Source organism: Hyla sarda, chromosome 4 (assembly GCF_029499605.1).
Source record: "Hyla sarda isolate aHylSar1 chromosome 4, aHylSar1.hap1, whole genome shotgun sequence".
NCBI lineage: Eukaryota > Metazoa > Chordata > Amphibia > Anura > Hylidae > Hyla > Hyla sarda.
Window position 1 is genome coordinate 121,158,155 of NC_079192.1, and position 18,809 is coordinate 121,176,963.

Below are 18,809 nucleotides of genomic sequence, written 5' to 3' on the forward strand. Positions count from 1 at the left end.
TTGAACCTCATTTGCCAAGTGGATGCCCAGACACTTAGTCTATCCAAGTCATCTTGTAACTTATGCACATCCTCTATAGACTGTACCGTGCTACAAAGCTTGGTGTAATCTGCAAAGATAAAAACAGAGCTGTTAATACCATCCTCTATATCATTGATAAATAAATTAAACAACAGCGGTCCCAGTACAGAACCTTGGGGTACACCACTAATTACCGGGGACCAATCAGAGTACGAATCATTGACCACCACTCTCTGGGTACGATCCATGAGCCAGTGTTCAATCCAGTTACAAACTAAAGTTTCCAAGCCCAAAGACCTTAACTTACCTGTCAGACGTCTATGAGGGACAGTATCAAACGCTTTGGCAAAATCCAGAAACACTATATCCACAGCCATTCCTCTGTCAAGGCTTCTACTCACCTCTTCATAAAAGCAAATTAGATTGGTTTGACAACTTCTATCCTTAGTAAACCCATGTTGGCTATCACTTATAATACTATTATCCCCTATGTATTCCTGTATGTAATCCCTTATAAGTCCTTCAAACAATTTACCCACAATGCACGTTAGACTTACCGGTCTATAGTTTCCTGGGGAAGACCTAGAGCCCTTCTTGAAGATTGGCACCACATTCGCCTTGCGCCAGTCCCTTGGCACAATACCAGACACCAGAGAATCTCTAAATATCATGAACAAGGGTACAGATATTACTGAACTTACCTCTCTAAGAACTCTTGGGTGTAGTCCATCCGGTCCTGGAGATTTGCTTACATTTACTTTACTTAACTTACCTTGTACCATCTCTACATTAAGCCAGTTCAGTACATTACATGATGTGTTATCAGCACTGACCTGGCCAATGTCAGCTCCTTCTTCCATAGTGTATACAGAACTAAAGAACCCATTCAGTAGCTCCGCCTTCTCTTGATCGCCCGTGACAACCTCCCCATTATCATTATTAAGGGGTCCTACATGCTCTGTCCTTGGTTTTTTTGTATTTATATATCTAAAAAAATATTTAGGATTAGTTTTGCTTTCTTTGGCCACCTGTCTCTCATTTTGAATTTTTGCTGTTTTTATTACATTTTTACAAATTTTATTAAGCTCCTTGTACTGTTTAAATGTTATAGCTGACCCATCAGATTTGTATTTTTTGAAGGCTATTTTTTTGTTGTTTATTGCTCTTTTAACCTCATTTGTCAGCCATGTAGGACATGACATAACATTATGACATATTAGAAAATGTTTAGATATGTTAGAAATGTTCGAGCTTAACCTCTTAAGGACGCAGGGCGTATGGATACGCCCTGCATTCCGAGTCCTTAAGGACGCAGGGCGTATCCATACGCCCGTGGGAATTCCGGTCCCCACCGCTAGCCGGTTAGGGACCGGAGCCGGATGCCTGCTGAAATCATTCAGCAGGCATCCCGGCATATCGCCCAGGGGGGTCCTGAGACCCCCCCATGTCGGCGATCGGAGAAAATCGCATGTCAATTCAGACATGCGATTTTCTCCAATTCCGGGCTGATCGGGTCTCTGGTGACCCGATCACCCGGAAAATAGGGCTGATCGGAGTTGTCAGCAACACCCCCGATCAGCCTAAAGGATAGGAGTGAGGTCGCAAAGCTGCGATCTACTCCTATCCCCTGCCATTACTCAGAACGGAGTTCTGACCAATGGCAGCGCAGGACAGGGGGTTGCCATGGCAACCCCCCGTTCTGCCCGCCCCTGGATGTCAAGGGGCTCTGGAAAGAAGATGGAGGCCGTACCTGCAGGAGAAGATGCCTGGGGACCTGGGATCTTCGCTGGAGCCTGCAGGATCCTGATCAGGTAGGGAATCAACAGTGAGGGGGGGGGGGGGGGGATTAAAAGTGAAAGTAAATCGATCTTTACTGTGGCAACCACTAGGGGGGCCAAACTGCAACTCCCAGCATGCCCAGAGAGCCAAAGGCTGTCTGGGCATGCTGGGAGTTGTAGTTTTGCAACATCTGGAGGGTCACAGTTTGGAGACCACTGTTACAGTGGTGCCCAAACAGTAGCCCTCCAGATGTTGCCAAACTACAACTCTCAGCATGCCTTGACTGCCCAGGCATGCTGGGAGTTGTAGTTCTGTAACATCTGTCCCTTCAGATTTAGCAATTTTCATGACATTTTTGGAAATTTTTTCAAAAAGCTAAAGTATGTCCATTTTATGATGCCAACATAAAGTGGACATATTGTATTTGTGAAGAAAAATAAAATGTATTTGGAATATCCATTTTCCTTACAATTAGAGAGCTTCAAAGTTAGAAAAATGCTAAATTTTCAATATTTTCATGAAATTTGGGGATTTTTCCCCAAAAAAGGATGCAATTAACGCCGAAAATTTACCACCAAAATAAAGTAGAATATGTCACGAAAAAACAATCTCAGAATCAGAATATTCGGTAAAAGTGTTTTCGCGTTATTAATTCGTAAAGTGACGGTGGTCAGAATTGCAAAAAAGGGCTCAGTCCTTAAGGTGAAAAAGGGCTGCGTCCTTAAGGGGTTAAAGGGCCAGCAGCATGTCTAATGTGCTCTTGCATGCGTTTTTTACGGGACCTTTTGGTGGAACCCACATATGTTAAGTGACATTGTGTGCACATGATTTTATATAAAACAAAAGTGCTATCACAGTTTATAAAGTTGTGAATGACATGGCATTTGCCATTCACTGTACCTTCTATTTTCTGGCATTTTTCGGCAAAGGGACATACCACACACCGCGATTTACCGCACTTGTGGAAGCCCTTGGTGCTAATCCACTGGGTGGTAACACTAGCCGTGTCCACCATACTGGGAACAAGGAGATTGGATAGAGTAGGTGCCCGCCTCGGGGCAAATCTCACACCTGACTTTATAATCTCCCCTACCGTGGGATCTGTTGATAGCAAAGGTAAGTGTTTAATTACAATGCGTTTGATGTCATTAAATTCTGGACTGTACGTGGTGACAAATGTAGGACAATCTTGTGATTCAGTTGGTTGCTTACTTGTAAAAAGGGATTTTCGATCCATAGGATCCACTCTCGACCGAGCTTTTTTCAAGAGCCATCCAGGGTAACCTCGAGCCGCCAGGCGTGTGCATGCTGCATCAGCTTCCCTGCGGTACACCTCGGCGGAAGAACTGTTCCGCTTAATTCGTATAAGTTCACCTACTGTTATGGCTCTTACTGTTTGTTTGGAATGGCATGAATTCGCCCTTAGGATGGTATTGCCTGATATCTTTTTTCTGTAAGGATCAACCTCAATTTTATTTGTATCAGGGTTGCCACATAACATGACATCCAAAAAGGGGGTTTCACTTTTACACCATGTGTGGGTAAACGTAAGATTGAACCAATTATTATTGATATATGTCATGAATGCATCAACGGTCAGATGGTCAGACAACCAAATGATGAACACATCGTCTACATACCTCCCATACCATGCGAGGCATGTGGAAAATGGATTGGTGTCAGAAAAAATTAACTGCTCCTCCCACCAAAAAACAAAAAGCTTAGCCCGAGCTGGTGATGACTTTGCTCCCATTGAAGCACCCATGCGCTGCAAATAAAAATTGTTACTAAACAAAAAATAATTGTGTTTTAACACAAAATCTACCACCTCAATAATGTAATGTCTCAAATCAACAGAATATTTAGAAAATCTCCATGTGAATTCATCCATGATTTTTAGCAAGTGCTTAGTGTCCTTGATATAACTTGGGCATTGCATAACCAGAGGTTGCAGTACTGAGTCCAACCACTCGCATAGGTGCTCTTTAAGGGATCCGATCCTCGCCACGATCGGACGCATCGGCGGCGGGAATCGGTCCTTATGCAGCTTGGGTAGCGAGTGGAAGATAGGAATAATTGGAGCAGGCACGAAAATATAATCCACTTCTTTTTGGGTCAAAATAGATCTGGCTTTCCCCTCTTCCAACAGAGTCAACAGTTCTTTTTTTAAAGGTTCAGTGGGATCCCCACAAAGTTTAAGGTAAGTTTTATCATCAGATAGATTTTCATTTAAATTGATATACAGTCCCGTGTCCATACATACTACCGAGCCGCCTTTATTGGCGGATCGTCACATTTTTGTTTTTCTTTAATTTCTTTATGGCAGCAGCCTCCTTTTTATTCAAATTAGGACGAGTTGTATTGGACATTACTTTTGATTGTAGATTAACCAAATCTTTCATGATAAGGTCCTGGAACCAATCAAAAATTGCTGGTCTGGTCTGTATGGGGTAAAAATTTTGGTTTTTAGTGGAGAAGGTATGTGCAGTATTCACTTCATCACAAATTGATATCCCACTATTTTCAAGGAGACAGAGATCTCTAAAAGCAATTTGTTCTGCTAACGTATGCATTAGTGGTAAATCAGGGTTTATAGAAAGTTGAGGTGGGTCTGATGGTTCATCAGCATTTTCCACAAAAAAATGTTTCTTAACTGTTAAAGTTCTCACAAATTTATTTATATCCAAAATTGTCCGATAAACATCAAAATGATGTGTAGGAGAGAAACCCAGTCCTTTCCACAGGACCGAGGTTTCTTCATCTGTAATGATTTGGGCAGAAATGTTAATGACTTGAAAATCCTCTTTTATTACTTTTTCCGTTTGTCCTTGTTACGCTCCGAAGCTCTTCTTCCTATGTTTTCTGCCACCGCTCCTTCCTCGTTTTTTGACTGTCTTCTCGCATTGCGATTCTTGTGAGTGTTCACATATTGCGGTTCTGAGTCCCCGCTAGTGTCCGTGGTATCTGAACAATCTGAATTTTCAGTAAACTCCTGGTCAGAAGAACTAAATTCACATGGAGCGATTCTCTGTCGTGGCTTACTTGCGACATTGAATCGCTCTATTCCAGTATTCCGCAAAACCTGGCATTATCAGCTATCTCGGATATACTGATGAGATTTTCTAAATATTCTGTGGATTTGAGACATTACATTATTGAGGTGGTAGATTTTGTGTTAAAACACAATTATTTTATGTTTGGTAACAATTTTTATTTGCAGCGCACGGGTGCTTCAATGGGAGCAAAGTCATCACCAGCTCGGGCTAACCTTTTTGTTTTTTGGTGGGAGGAGCAGTATATTTTTTCTGACACCAATCCATTTTCCACATGCCTCGCATGGTATGGGAGGTATGTAGACGATGTGGTCATCATTTGGTCGTCCGACCATCTGACCGTTGATGCATTCATGACATATATCAATAAAAATCGGTTCAATCTTAAAGGGGTATTCCAGGCAAAAACTTTTTTATATATATATCAACTGGCTCCAGAAAGTTAAACAGATTTGTAAATGACTTCTATTAAAAAACTTAACCCTTTCAGTACTTATGAGCTTCTGAAGTTAAGGTTGTTATTTTCTGTCTAAGTGCTCTCTGATGACACCTGTCTTGGGAAAAGCCCAGTTTAGAAGAGGTTTGCTATGGGGATTTGCTTCTAAACTGGGCGTTGCCCGAGACAGTTGTCATCAGAGAGGACTTAGACAGAAAAAAACAACCTTAACTTCAGAAGCTCATAAGTACTGAAAGGATTAAGATTTTTTAATAGAAGTAATATACAAATCTGTTTAACTTTCTGGAGCCAGTTGATATATAAAAAAAAGTTTTGGCCTGGAATACCCCTTTAAGTCCCAGGATGCCCTTGGTCCTAGTGGGGTTAAAAGGTCAAAAGATTAAAATATATAAACTAAGAAGACACTGTGAAGTACGGTAAAAGATGTTTTTATGTACTTGATGTATTTCTAGGTGTATATATATATATATATATATATATATATATATATATATATATCTATGTCAAAGAAGAAAGCAGCACTCCTAAAGCGTGAGTAGGTGCCTCCAGCTAGGGTCCGTGTCCAGGATCCTGCATACGTAGTTCCAAGGAAAATGCTGTGGCACTTAAGGTATGGTGAAAAAATGAAAACTATTTATTCATCCCAAATGTGCAAAGAGCAACGTTTCAATGGTCTCACACCATCATTATCAAGTGGCTTGATAATGATGGTGTGAGACCATTGAAATGTTGCTCTTTGCACATTTGGGATGAATAAATAGTTTTCATTTTTTCACCATACCTTAAGTGCCACAGCATTTTCCTTGGAACTACGTATGCAGGATCCTGGACACGGACCCTAGCTGGAGGCACCTACTCACGCTTGGAACTATATAGATATATATATATATATATATATATATATATATATACAGGGGCGTGGAAATTTAAAAAAACCCTACTTGTCCAAGGGACTAAAGCGGAACACAATCTACTTGTCCCTGAAGAAAATCCTCTTGTCCTGGTAGATAAAATAATTTCAACCAAGATAGTCTGATCCCCCCCACTAGACCACCAGGGATGGATATAAGATCCTTTAGACACTGCAGTCAACTTTGACATCGGTGATCTAATGGTTTAATAGCGGCCACGGTGATCGCAGCATGCCAGGTTATTAGAGGTGGGAGAGCTGTAGCGCCTCTTACACCCGAGCCCAGAAAAGTCTAGATGTAACTTTTTGATCACCTTATGAAAAATTTCTCATATGAAGAGACCAAAAATGAGCAATTCTGGACAATTTTTTTACATTTACACCGTTCACCGTACGGTTTAATTAACATTATATTTTAATAGTCTGGACATTTCCACATGCAGCGATACCACTTATGTTTATTTTTGTTCATTATTTTTATTTAAAGAAAATTGGAAACTTTTATTAGGAAAGGGGCTTATTCACATGTATACGCACTTTTTAAAATATTTTAATCACTATTTTTCAGTCTCAATAGGGACTTATGTGTTACTGGGGGGGGTTCTACTTCTCCAGTTTATGTGCTGCATTTTGTGTCAGAAAATGCTGGAAGTTGCATTTAGTTACTAGATAACTACAACTCCCAGCATGCCCTGATGCAGCCTATGGTTGTGTGGGTGTTGCAGCATGTTGCACTGTATAGTAGTACAGTTAAGGTTATTGTGTGACATGCTGGGAGTTGTAGTTTTGGTCCATGTCAGCTGCAGAGCCATAGGATGTGTCAGGGAATACTGGGAATTACAGTTAGTAACTACAACACCCAGCATGCCCTGATGCAGCCTATGGCTCTGCAGCTGACCCGAACCAAAACTACAACTCCCAGCATGTTACACTTTATAGTTCTACAGTTTAGGTTATTGTCTAACATGCTGGAAGTTGTAGTTTTGGTTCAGGCGAGTTTGTGTGCATCCGTGGGGCTCTTGGTCGGAGGGTGAGTATGAAGGGTGGGATTCTGGGGGTGCAATTTACTGCGGGTGGCCAGAAACCACTAAAAATAAAATTAGATAGCACAACTGGCGGCGGCGGGGTGCCCCCCACCCCTCCCCCACATCATACATTACATACACACATCACACACACACTCACACCATACATATACACCATACATACACCTGCCGCTGCCCCCCCCATCATACATCACATACATACATACACACATCACACTTAGACGGACATCATACACACATTATACATTACATACACATCACACATAGACAGACATCATACACACATTAGACATTACATACACATCACACATAGACAGACACCATACATTACATACACATCACACATAGACAACACACATTATACATTACATACACATCACACATAGACATCATACACACATCATACATTACATACACACATCACACACACACTCACACCATACATATACACCATACATACACCTGCCGCTGCCCCCCCCCATCATACATCACATACATACATACACACATCACACTTAGACGGACATCATACACACATTATACATTACATACACATCACACATAGACAGACATCATACACACATTAGACATTACATACACATCACACATAGACAACACACATTATACATTACATACACATCACACATAGACATCATACACACATCATACATTACATACACACATCACACACACACTCACACCATACATATACACCATACATACACCTGCCGCTGCCCCCCCCCCCATCATACATCACATACATACATACACACATCACACTTAGACGGACATCATACACACATTATACATTACATACACATCACACATAGACAGACATCATACACACATTAGACATTACATACACATCACACATAGACAGACACCATACATTACATACACATCACACATAGACAACACACATTATACATTACATACACATCACACATAGACATCATACACACATCATACATTACATACACACATCACACACACACTCACACCATACATATACACCATACATACACCTGCCGCTGCCCCCCCCCATCATACATCACATACATACATACACACATCACACTTAGACGGACATCATACACACATTATACATTACATACACATCACACATAGACAGACATCATACACACATTAGACATTACATACACATCACACATAGACAACACACATTATACATTACATACACATCACACATAGACATCATACACACATCATACATTACATACACACATCACACACACACTCACACCATACATATACACCATACATACACCTGCCGCTGCCCCCCCCCATCATACATCACATACATACATACACACATCACACTTAGACGGACATCATACACACATTATACATTACATACACATCACACATAGACAGACATCATACACACATTAGACATTACATACATATCACACATAGACAGACATCATACATTACATACACATCACACATAGACAACACACTTTATACATTACATACACATCACACATAGACATCATACACACATCATACATTACATACACATCACACATAGACAGACATCATACATTACATACACATCACACACAGACATTATACACACATTATACATTACATACACATCACACATAGACAGACATCATACATTACATACACATCACACATAGACAACACACATTATACATTACATACACATCACACATAGACATCATACACACATCATACATTACATACACATCACACACACAGACATACATTACATACACATCACACATAGACAACACACATTATACATTACATACACATCACACAGACAGACATCATACACACAGTATACATTACATACACATCACACATAGACAGACATCATACATTACATACACATCACACATAGACATCATACACACATCATACATTACATACACATCACACACAGACATCATACACACATCATACATTACATACACATCACACACAGACATTATACACACATCATACATTACATACACATCACACACAGACATCATACACACATCATACATTACATACACATCACACACACAGACATCATACACACATTATACATTACACACACATCACACACAGACATCATACACACATCATACATTACATACACATCACACACACAGACATCATACACACATTATACATTACACACACATCACACACAGACATCATACACACATTATACATTACACACACATCACACACAGACATCATACACACATTATACATTACACACACATCACACACAGACATCATACACACATTATACATTACACACACATCACACACAGACATCATACACACATTATACATTACACACACATCACACACAGACATCATACACACATTATACATTACACACACATCACACACAGACATCATACACACATTATACATTACACACACATCACACACAGACATCATACACACATTATACATTACACACATATCACACACAGACATCATACACACATTATACATTACACACACATCACACATACACTCACACCGTACATATACAACCACCCTTCCTGCCGCTGCCTGCATTCTCTGACTCCTCACCTGAGCCGCCATGAGTGGACATCACAGCTGTAGTCCCGGCCGGTGTGAGGTTACATGGGTTTGAAAATCTCCCCTCACACCGGACGTCCTCTCCTCTCTCCCCTCCCCCGCTCTGTGTTTTCCCCATGCAAACATGCAGCCTCCCCGTGGTGGATTAGGTCCTGTGGAGACAGGGGAGGGGGAGGGGTAGAGCTGTGAGCGGGGGGAAGGGAGGAGCTGTGTACGGAGCTGTCTACATCCTTTCTCTCCCCCTGCTGTGTCTTCTGAGCTGCGTCCTCCATCCTCCAGGAGGGGAGATAAGGGGGCTCTGCAGTCAGCTGGAGGCCGCCGCCCCCTCCATACACCCTGAGCGCAGGTGTGAGATGTAGACTTCCATCGGCTCCTGCACCTCACACCGGCATTAAAGAAAAATAAGGGGGACGTCGGTCTGTCCCTGCTCGCCCGATACAGGGCTAAATCTATAACAAATTCACCTGCCCGGCGCCCAAAACTACTTGTCCCGGGCGTCGGGTGATAGAATTTCCACATCCCTGATATATATACACAAATCATAAAAAATGTTGCAGTCTCTTGTAATACCTTTTTTATTGGACTAACAGAATTTTGTAGAGACAAGCTTTCAGGATTCCTCCCTTTATCAAGTCCAATAGTCAAGGACTAATAATCAAAGGACTTTATAAATTATCAGGGACGAATCCCAAAAGTTTGTCTCTACAAAATTCTGTTAGTCCAATAAAAAAGGTATTACAATCTGCATCACTGGACTAATACGGCTACTCACATTTACTATACAGATATACACATACCTGAAGATGGTTTAGAACCCTGTGATGTCACACATGCTTGTGATGATGTCACCGTAAGCTGTACAAGGAGGTGCGCGCCGGCTGCAGTCTCTTCAGTGTGTTTTGCATTCACAACCTGTGTTGCAAAGTGTTTCTTAGAGAGTTTCTATTTGCGATAGAGAATTCAAGATTTTGACCGTTCCTTATCTGAAGAGAGAACCACAAGGTAAGTCTCAGCCTCTTCTATTCATACATACACAGGGCTTTTTGTTTGACAGTTTTTTTTTATTGCTGTTGCTTTTTTTTTTAGCAAAAAAAAAACAAGAAATTAATTTCCAAAAGAAATAACAAAAGTTATATTCCTCATAGCATTGTGACAATACTTGGCTTATGCATTAAACATAATAAAATGCACAGATAGTATCATGACCAGAGCTTTTTCTTGCAAAACTGCTAAAATGCAATTAAGCCCAAAAAAGCCCCCAAGAAAAAGAGTCCTAATTCATGAAGTTCTAAAAGATATAAGTCTATGAGAAAGATTTGGTGGTGTAGTAAAAGAATAACAGAAAGATTGGGGCAGAAATATAATATTATATAATAGAATTCTGTGTGTACTAACAATAGAAATACTCTGGGTACTCCGAAAGGGAAAATTTTCAAATCAACTAGTGGCAGAAAGTCATATTGGGGACGGATAGATCCCAATGAGGTGGGGTAGGTTCATTATTAGTAAATGTATATAGCAGGATAGCCCAATTGTATCTACAGTATGAAGTTCACATGGCCCAGTGACCATACAGCCGGGCCCTTATAATCCGCCATTACTAGGACAGATTCAGGGTTGTCAGATATTACTAGGACCGGACAGGTTTAGGGTTATCAGATATTACTAGGACTAGACAGGTTCAGGGTTATCAGATATTACTAGGACCGGACAGGTTTAGGGTTATCAGATATTACTAGGACCGGACAGGTTCAGGGTTATCAGATATTACTAGGACCGGACAGGTTCAAGGTTATCAGATATTACTAGGACCGGACAGGTTCAGGGTTATCAGATATTACTAGGACCGGACAGGTTCAGGGTTATCAGATATTACTAGGACCGGACAGGTTTAGGGTTATCAGATATTACTAGGACCGGACAGGTTCAGGGTTATCAGATATTACTAGGACTGGACAGGTTCAGGGTTATCAGATATTACTAGGACCGGACAGGTTTAGGGTTATCAGATATTACTAGGACCGGACAGGTTTAGGGTTATCAGATATTACTAGGACCGGACAGGTTCAGGGTTATCAGATATTACTAGGACCGGACAGGTTCAGGGTTATCAGATATTACTAGGACCGGACAGATTCAGGGTTATCAGATATTACTAGGACCGGACAGGTTCAGGGTTATCAGATATTACTAGGACCGGACAGGTTCAGGGTTATCAGATATTACTAGGACCGGACAGGTTCAGGGTTATCAGATATTACTAGGACCGGACAGATTCAGGGTTATCAGATATTACTAGGACCGGACAGGTTCAGGGTTATCAGATATTACTAGGACCGGACAGGTTCAGGGTTATCAGATATTACTAGGACTGGACAGGTTCAGGGTTATCAGATATTACTAGGACTGGACAGGTTCAGGGTTATCAGATATTACTAGGACCGGACAGGTTCAGTGTTATCATATATTACTAGGACCGGACAGGTTCAGGGTTATCAGATATTACTAGGACCGGACAGGTTCAGGGTTATCAGACATTGGTAACCTCAGGGAAGATGTCTCCATATAAAACACTTATAGAGAAGCGTCTTCTTCTGAGGCTGCCATGGTCTTAGTGTTATCTTGTGGTTCTGTGCTGGACATTTCTGCTCTGTATGAAGGATCTATTGTATAATGACAGGAATGATGACATGTTGTCTAATGTCTTCACTTATCTCTCTCTCTCTAGTGTTTTCAGGCTCTGACCTGTGACCATGGCCTCTCCACAAGACCCATTGCTGAAGGAGGAGGAAGAAGCAATGGAGGACCATAGTGATATGGATGTAGAAAAGGGCGATATCCCTGAGAGGCAGAAATTGCCATCTCTAAGCGTGATGTCCACCGCACGTTCCATCATCACCGTAGTGATCCTCGCCTTTGTTAATTTGCTCATCTATGCAAATCGCTCCAGCGTGGCGGGGGTGCTGCCTTATATACAGAAAGCATATGACACCAATGCTAGTCTGTCCGGCTTATTGAATACATTGTTCATTGGAAGCTACGTGCTGGTCGCACCAATTGCCGGATATTTGGGCGACCACTGTAATAAGAAATATACTGTTTGCGCAGGAGTCATCGTTTGGCTGAGCATGACACTTACCCTGTCATTCATCCCCGACGGGTACTTCCTGCTCTTCCTGCTGACGAGTGGACTGGTTGGAGCCGGAGAGGCGACTTTCTGCACCATCGCCCCCTCCATCATTGCAGACCTTTTTACAAGTGACCAGCGGACCCGCATGCTGAACGTGTTTTACTCCGTCATACCTGTAGGCTGCGGACTAGGATACATCATCGGGCCCAAAGTGACTGATGCAGCAAGGGGTGATTGGCACTGGGCGTTTCGGGTCACCCCTGGCCTGGGCCTCATAGCTGTGGCTTTGATGATTTTGGTCACAAAGGAGCTTCCAAGAACGACTACAAACGGGAAGAAGAACAACAAATCCCAGAAGTTTGCCAAATGGGCAACAGATCTGAAAAAACTATTTAAAAATCGAAGCTTCATGTTAACCACCATGGGATCGACGGCGGTATCCTTCATAGTGGGAGCCATAGGTGTATGGGGTCCGTCATACCTGACCCACGCACGAACACTCCTACAAGAGAAGGACCCTTGCCGTGCTGAAACGTGTGACTATCACGACATCCTAATATTTGGTGTGGTTACAGTCGTTTCCGGCATTCTGGGAGTTGTAGCAGGGTCGGAGATAAGTAAAAGATATCGCAAATCCAACCCACGGGCGGACCCGCTTGTGTGTGGATGCGCGATGATGCTCTCCGCCCCTTTTCTTCTGTTGGCATTGACTTTTGGCAACATCAGCCTCGTTGCCACCAACATCTTCATCTTCATCGGAGAGACGCTTCTGTCAGTAAATTTCACCCTCATATCTGACATTATACTAAAAGTAGTAACTCCGTGGAGGAGATCTTCAGCCCTGGCCGTGCAGATGACAATCTATCACCTCCTAGGTGACGCCGGCAGCCCGTACCTCATCGGCCTGATATCTGACACCTACGAACGAGGATATGCCAAATCCCCTCTTCTGAAATACCGCAGCCTGGAGTATGCCCTCATGACCTGCACCATAATGGCAGTCATCGGAGGGGCCTTCTTCATGGCCACGGCCCTATATATAGAGAGGGACGAAAAAGAAGCAGAGATGGAATCAGAACCTCCGTCATCCTCCTCCTCCTCACTGCTTCCTGCCGATGAGGACCGCGCTTCAGACTGAGGAAAAGTCATTGCTTACCTTTATCTCGTTTACTTCATAAAAAAATAATTAAGAAAAAAATAACTGCATTTGTTCTATGTTCCACTTTACCCCTTATTCTCTACCCAGGGGTGGACACAGACAACAGAGGGCCCTTGTGCAAAGAATGTGCCTGTGCCCCCCCCCAAACATCAATTGTTCAGCACCCCCCCTCCATGTGTCACTTACTCAGGTGGACCCCCATATGTCACTTGCTTTATAAGTTTCTAATTATTTATTAAGGCCTCCCATATGCCGCAGCTCATTCAAGCCCCCCACATTAGGTAGCATAGTTTCCTCACATTAGGTAGCATAGTTTCCCCACATTAGGTAGCATAGATTCCCTACATTAGGTAGCAGTTTCCCCACATTAGGTAGCATAGTTTGGCCACATTAGGTAGCATAGTTTCCCCACATTAGGTAGCATAGTTTCCCCATAATAGGTAGCACAGATTCCCCACATTAGGTAACATAGTTTCCCCACATTAGGTAGCATAGTTTCCCCACATAAGGTAGCACAGATTCCCCACATTAGGTAACATAGTTTCCCCACATTAGGTAGCATAGTTTCCCCACATTAGGTAGCACAGATTCCCCACATCAGGTAACATAGTTTCCCCACATTAGGTAACATAGTTTCCCCACATTAGGTAGCATAGTTTCCCCACATTAGGTAGCACAGATTCCCCACATCAGGTAACATAGTTTCCCCACATTAGGTAACCTAGTTTCCCCACATTAGGTAGCATAGTTTGCCCACATTAGGTAGCACAGATTCCCCACATTAGGTAACATAGTTTCCCCACATTAGGTAGCATAGTTTCCCCACATTAGGTAGCACAGATTCCCCACATTAGGTAACACAGTTTCCCCACATTAGGTAGCATAGCTTCCCCACATTAGGTAGCATACTTTCCCCATATTAGGTAGCACAGATTCCCCACATTAGGTAACATAGTTTTCCCACATTAGGTAGCATAGATTCCTCACATTAGGTAGCCATAGCCCCCCCAAACACACAGACAGACACAGACACACATAGAGACACACTTACCTGCCCTGCACAGCGCTTCTCCTCTCCGGCAGCGGCCTGACGAGTGACGTCACTGACGTCCTCCTGAGCGGGTCTGCAGAAGTACGTCACTTGTGCGACGTCCCTCGTTAGACCCCGGGCGGCCGGAGGCAGACTCACTGTCTAAAGTGCCCGCTGCGCTATTATACCCCGCAGCTGCTTTAGAACAGTGAGCAGCAGCGGCGCCAACCCTACCATGAACCTACTAGGCACAAAAAAAAAAAAGGGGGCAGCAAAATGCCGCCCCTGAAAAGTGCCACCTGGGACTTATGGTCCCACCGGGTCCCATGGTAGGGCCGACCAGAGGCGGCTCTAGACTTTGTGAGGCCTTAGGCGAAACTTGAACATGAGGCCCTGCTTTATTTTCTGCTGAAAGTACATGGTGGTCCGGCTGTGAGATGGTTATACTGTGACATCACTGTGTATTATCCCTGTACTGTGAAATCACTGTGTATTATCTCTGTACTGTGCCATCACTCTGTGTATTATCCCTGTAATGTGACATCACTGTGTATTATCCCTGTACTGTGACGTCACTGTGTATTATCTCTGTACTGTGCCATCACTCTGTGTATTATCCCTGTACTGTGACATCACTGTGTGTATTATGCCTGTACTGTGACATCACTGTGTGTATTATCCCTGTACTGTGACATCACTGTGTGTATTATCCCTGTACTGTGACATCACTGTGTATTATCTCTGTACTGTGCCATCACTCTGTGTATTATCCCTGTAATGTGACATCACTGTGTATTAACTCTGTACTGTGCCATCACTGTGTATTATCCCTGTACTGTGACGTCACTGTGTATTATCTCTGTACTGTGCCATCACTCTGTGTATTATCCCTGTACTGTGACATCACTGTGTGTATTATCCCTGTACTGTGACATCACTGTGTATTATCCCTGTACTGTGACATCACTGTGTATTATCTCTGTACTGTGACATCACTGTGTATTGTCCCTGTACTGTGACATCACTGTGTGTATTATCCCTGTAATGTGACATCACTGTGTATTATCCCTGTACTGTGACATCACTGTGTATATTATCCCTGTACTGTTACATCACTGTGTATATTATCCCTGTACTGTGACATCACTGTGTATTATCCCTGTACTGTGACATCACTGTGTATATTATCCCTGTACTGTTACATCACTGTGTATATTATCCCTGTACTGTGACATCACTGTGTGTATTATCCCTGTACTGTGACATCACTGTGTATATTATCCCTGTACTGTGACATCACTGTGTATTATTTCTGTACTGTGACATCATTGTGTATTATTCCTGTACTGTGACATCACTGTGTATTATTCCAGTACTGTGACATCACTGTGTGTATTATTCCTGTACTGTCACATCACTGTGTATTATCCCTGTACTGTGACATCACTGTGTATTATCCCTGTACTATGACATCACTGTGTATATTATCCCTCCCTGTACTGTGACATCACTGTGTGTATTATCTCTGTACTGTGACATCACTGTGTATTATCCCTGTACTGTGACATCACTGTGTATATTATCCCTGTACTGTGACATCACTGTGTATATTATCCCTGTACTGTGACATCACTGTGTGTATTATCCCTGTACTGTGACATCACTGTGTGTATTATCCCTGTACTGTGACATCACTGTGTATATTATCTCTGAACTATAACATCACTGTGTTATCTCTATACTGCAACATCACTGTTGATACTTACACTGCACTGTGACATCACTGTATATATTAAGCCTGTATACCCTAATGCCACTGTACATATTTACCTTGCACTGCGAGTGACAATACAGGGTAAATATGCACAGTGACATCACAGTTCAGAGTTAATATAAACAGTAATGTCTCTGTACAGGGACAATAAACAGTTTTGCCACTACAGGGTTAATAAACGCAGTGTTGTCACAGTAGAGGGTAACTATACAGTGATGTCATTGTACCGGGAAAATATACACAGTGAAGTCAGCATTCAAGAATAATAAACTGTGATGTCACTACAGGGTTGTTATACACAGTGACATCAAATTACAGGATGAAGCACAGTGATGTCACAATTTATTATGAAGCACAGTGATGTCACAGTTTATTATGAAGCACAGTGATGTCACAGTTTATTATGAAGCACAGTGATGTCACAGTTTATTATGAAGCACAGTGATGTCACAGTTTATTATGAAGCACAGTGATGTCACAGTTTATTATGAAGCACAGTGATGTCACAGTTTATTATGAAGCACAGTGATGTCACCGTTTATTATGAAGCACAGTGATGTCACAGTTTATTATGAAGCACAGTGATGTCACAGTTTATTATGAAGCACAGTGATGTCACAGTTTATTATGAAGCACAGTGATGTCAGTTTATTATGAAGCACAGTGATGTCACAATTTATTATGAAGCACAGTGATGTCAGAGTCTATTATGAAGCACAGTGATGTCACAGTCTATTATGAAGCACAGTGATGTCACAGTTTATTATGAAGCACAGTGATGTCACAGTTTATTATGAAGCACAGTGATGTCACAGTTTATTATGAAGCACAGTGATGTCACAGTTTATTATGAAGCACAGTGATGTCACAGTTTATTATGAAGCACAGTGATGTCACAATTTATTATGAAGCACAGTGATGTCACAGTTTATTATGAAGCACAGTGATGTCACAGTTTATTATGAAGCACAGTGATGTCACAGTTTAATATGAATCACAGTGATGTCACAGTTTATTATGAAGCACAGTGATGTCACAGTTTATTATGAAGCACAGTGATGTCACAGTTTATTATGAAGCACAGTGATGTCACAGTTTAATATGAATCACAGTGATGTCACAGTTTATTATGAAGCACAGTGATGTCACAGTTTATGATGAAGCACAGGGATGTCACAGTTTATTATGAAGCACAGTGATGTCAGTTTATTATGAAGCACAGTGATGTCACAGTTTATTATGAAGCACAGTGATGTCACAGTTTATTATGAAGCACAGTGATGTCACAGTTTATTATGAAGCACAGTGATGTCACAGTTTATTATGAAGCACAGTGATGTCACAGTTTATTATGAAGCACAGTGATGTCACAGTTTATTATGAAGCACAGTGATGTCACAGTTTATTATGAAGCACAGTGATGTCACAGTTTATTATGAAGCACAGTGATGTCACAGTTTATTATGAAGCACAGTGATGTCACAGTTTATTATGAAGCACAGTGATGTCACAGTTTAATATGAATCACAGTGATGTCACAGTTTATTATGAAGCACAGTGATGTCACAGTTTATGATGAAGCACAGGGATGTCACAGTTTATTATGAAGCACAGTGATGTCAGTTTATTATGAAGCACAGTGATGTCACAGTTTATTATGAAGCACAGTGATGTCACAGTTTATTATGAAGCACAGTGATGTCACAGTTTATTATGAAGCACAGTGATGTCACAGTTTATTATGAAGCACAGTGATGTCACAGTTTATTATGAAGCACAGTGATGTCACAGTTTATTATGAAGCACAGTGATGTCACAGTTTATTATGAAGCACAGTGATGTCACAGTTTAATAT

The 18,809-nt window shown here is 41.8% G+C and overlaps 1 protein-coding gene across 1 annotated transcript; it reads left to right on the top strand.

Annotated features, from left to right (window-relative positions):
- Positions 1–10,597: 10,597 nt before the first annotated feature.
- Positions 10,598–14,178, top strand: LOC130366894 (protein spinster homolog 1-like). The gene is made up of 2 exons (XM_056569254.1): positions 10,598–10,863; positions 12,590–14,178. The coding sequence occupies exon 2, from the start codon at positions 12,615–12,617 to the stop codon at positions 14,127–14,129; it is 1,515 nt and encodes a 504-aa protein (XP_056425229.1). The 5' UTR covers positions 10,598–10,863; positions 12,590–12,614; the 3' UTR covers positions 14,130–14,178.
- The last annotated feature ends 4,631 nt before the right edge of the window (positions 14,179–18,809 follow it).

Bases quoted from the DNA above. Each gene is read 5' to 3' on its own strand.
- LOC130366894 (XM_056569254.1), top strand. From the start codon at position 12,615: ATGGCCTCTCCACAAGACCCATTGCTGAAGGAGGAGGAAGAAGCAATG.